Source organism: Rhea americana, unplaced genomic scaffold (assembly GCF_003343005.1).
Source record: "Rhea americana isolate MKP2758 unplaced genomic scaffold, rheAme1 scaffold_625, whole genome shotgun sequence".
Classification (NCBI taxonomy): Eukaryota; Metazoa; Chordata; class Aves; order Rheiformes; family Rheidae; genus Rhea; species Rhea americana.
The window spans coordinates 69574-71125 of NW_028186785.1; the positions used below are offsets into that span (position 1 = coordinate 69574).

The window sequence follows — 1552 nt, forward strand, 5'->3', positions numbered from 1 at the left end:
CGCCGGGTGCCCCCGCGCGGCGCCCGCCCCGGCCACACTCACCCGCTGCCCGGCCTCCGCCTCCGCCCGGAAAAACTCCGCGGAGCCGTTGCAGGCGCCGGCGTCGCCGTCTGCTGGGGCAAAGCGAGGGCTGAGCGGTGGCGCCGGCGGCCGCCGTGCCCGCCGCGAGCCGTGCCCGGGCACCGGGGCCGCCGCCTCTTACTGCTGGCGCCGGGGCTGCAGCAGCCTTCGGCCTCGGCGAGGTGGTTCTGGTCGCGGTCGCGGCCGGCGCCGGCGAACATCTCCTTGAGGCTCTCCACTGCGGGGAAAGGCGCCCTGAGCCGCGGCGCCCCGAGCCGCGGCGCCCGCCCCGGCCTCGGTTTGCCCGGCCGGCGCACCGGCGCGGCGCCGAGCCCCCCCCTCCAGCCCCGGTACCTTCGCGGATGGCATCGTGCACGAGCTTCTCGCCCCGGGGCCCCTCGGCCGAGTCGGAGCGGAAGAGGGCGCGGGGGGCCAGGGCGGGCGAGGGCTCCGCGCAGCCGCTCGCCAGCGCCAGCATGTCGGCGAAGAGCCCCACCTTCTCCTCCAGCAGCTCCGCGATCTCCCGGTCGTGCTGCAGGATGCGGTCTGCGGGGCAGGGGGGGGGGGGGGGTGAGCGGCGGGCGGCGCGGCCTGGCCACGCGCCCCCCGCGGCGCGACCCACCTTTGAGCTTGCGCAGGGAGGCTTCGATCTCCGTCTCGATCAGCGGGAAGTCTTGGCGGCTGGGGCAGCTGGAGGGGACGGGGTCAGAGCGGGCCCCCCGCCCTGCGCCCGCCCGTCCCGGGCGCCGCGCGGCTCGCGTACCCACCGTGCCAAGCCCGCGCGCGCCCCGCCGACCCCGCGGCACCCCCGGGGGTGCCGCGGCACTCACAGGCTGACCGTCTGCTGGATGACCTTCATCCAGTTGTTGCGGTCGTCGCGGGAGGCGGCGTGCACCTCGTACATCTCCGGCGGCGCGGCGCTGATGAGGAACATGCCCTTCTCCTGGTTGGCGATGTCCCGCACGATGAGGTTTTGCAGGGAGATCACGGCCGGCTTGTCCTGCGCGAGAGGGGCAGCGCGTGCCGACGGGGTCCCGGCGCACCGCGGGGCCGGGCGCCCGCGGGAGCGCCCCGTCCCCGCCGTGGCTCACCAGCATGGGGAAGGTGTACTTCTGGTCCTTCTCTTGCAGGAAGATGAGGACGTCAGTCATCAGCAGCACGAGGACATCTGGGAGGAAGAGCACGGTGCAAGATGCTGGGATGCGAGCAAGGCCACGGTGGGGTCGTTCCAGGCAGCCCCCCCAGCCCCTTCCAAAGCCGGTCACGGAGGCAACCCTGTGCCCTGGCACTCTAGGTCCAGGCATCCCCTGGCACCCTGGTTCTCCAAGACCCCATCCCCTGGCACCCAATCTCCTGGCAATCCCATCTTCTGGTCCCCTGGTCCCAACCTCCTGGCACCTCGGTCCCCCAGTAACTCCATCCTCTGGCACCCAATCTCCTGGCACCCCAGCCCAGCAGGACGCCCATCCCTGGCACCCCAGCACCCGGTGGC

The 1552-nt window shown here is 74.0% G+C and overlaps 1 protein-coding gene across 1 annotated transcript in view; it reads right to left on the reverse strand.

Annotated features, from left to right (window-relative positions):
- Nucleotides 1-1523, reverse strand: part of LOC146587027 (rho guanine nucleotide exchange factor 2-like) — a 7834-nt gene extending 6311 nt beyond the window's left edge. The window contains exons 1-6 of the mRNA XM_085320277.1: nt 1152-1523; nt 891-1060; nt 683-750; nt 415-606; nt 203-298; nt 4-110 (exon numbers count right to left, since the gene is read on the reverse strand). Of these exons, the coding sequence (XP_085176403.1) occupies nt 4-110; nt 203-298; nt 415-606; nt 683-750; nt 891-1060; nt 1152-1364 (846 nt within the window). The 5' untranslated portion in view covers nt 1365-1523. The remainder of the gene's footprint in view (nt 1-3; nt 111-202; nt 299-414; nt 607-682; nt 751-890; nt 1061-1151) is intronic.
- Between the last annotated feature and the right edge of the window lie 29 nt (nt 1524-1552).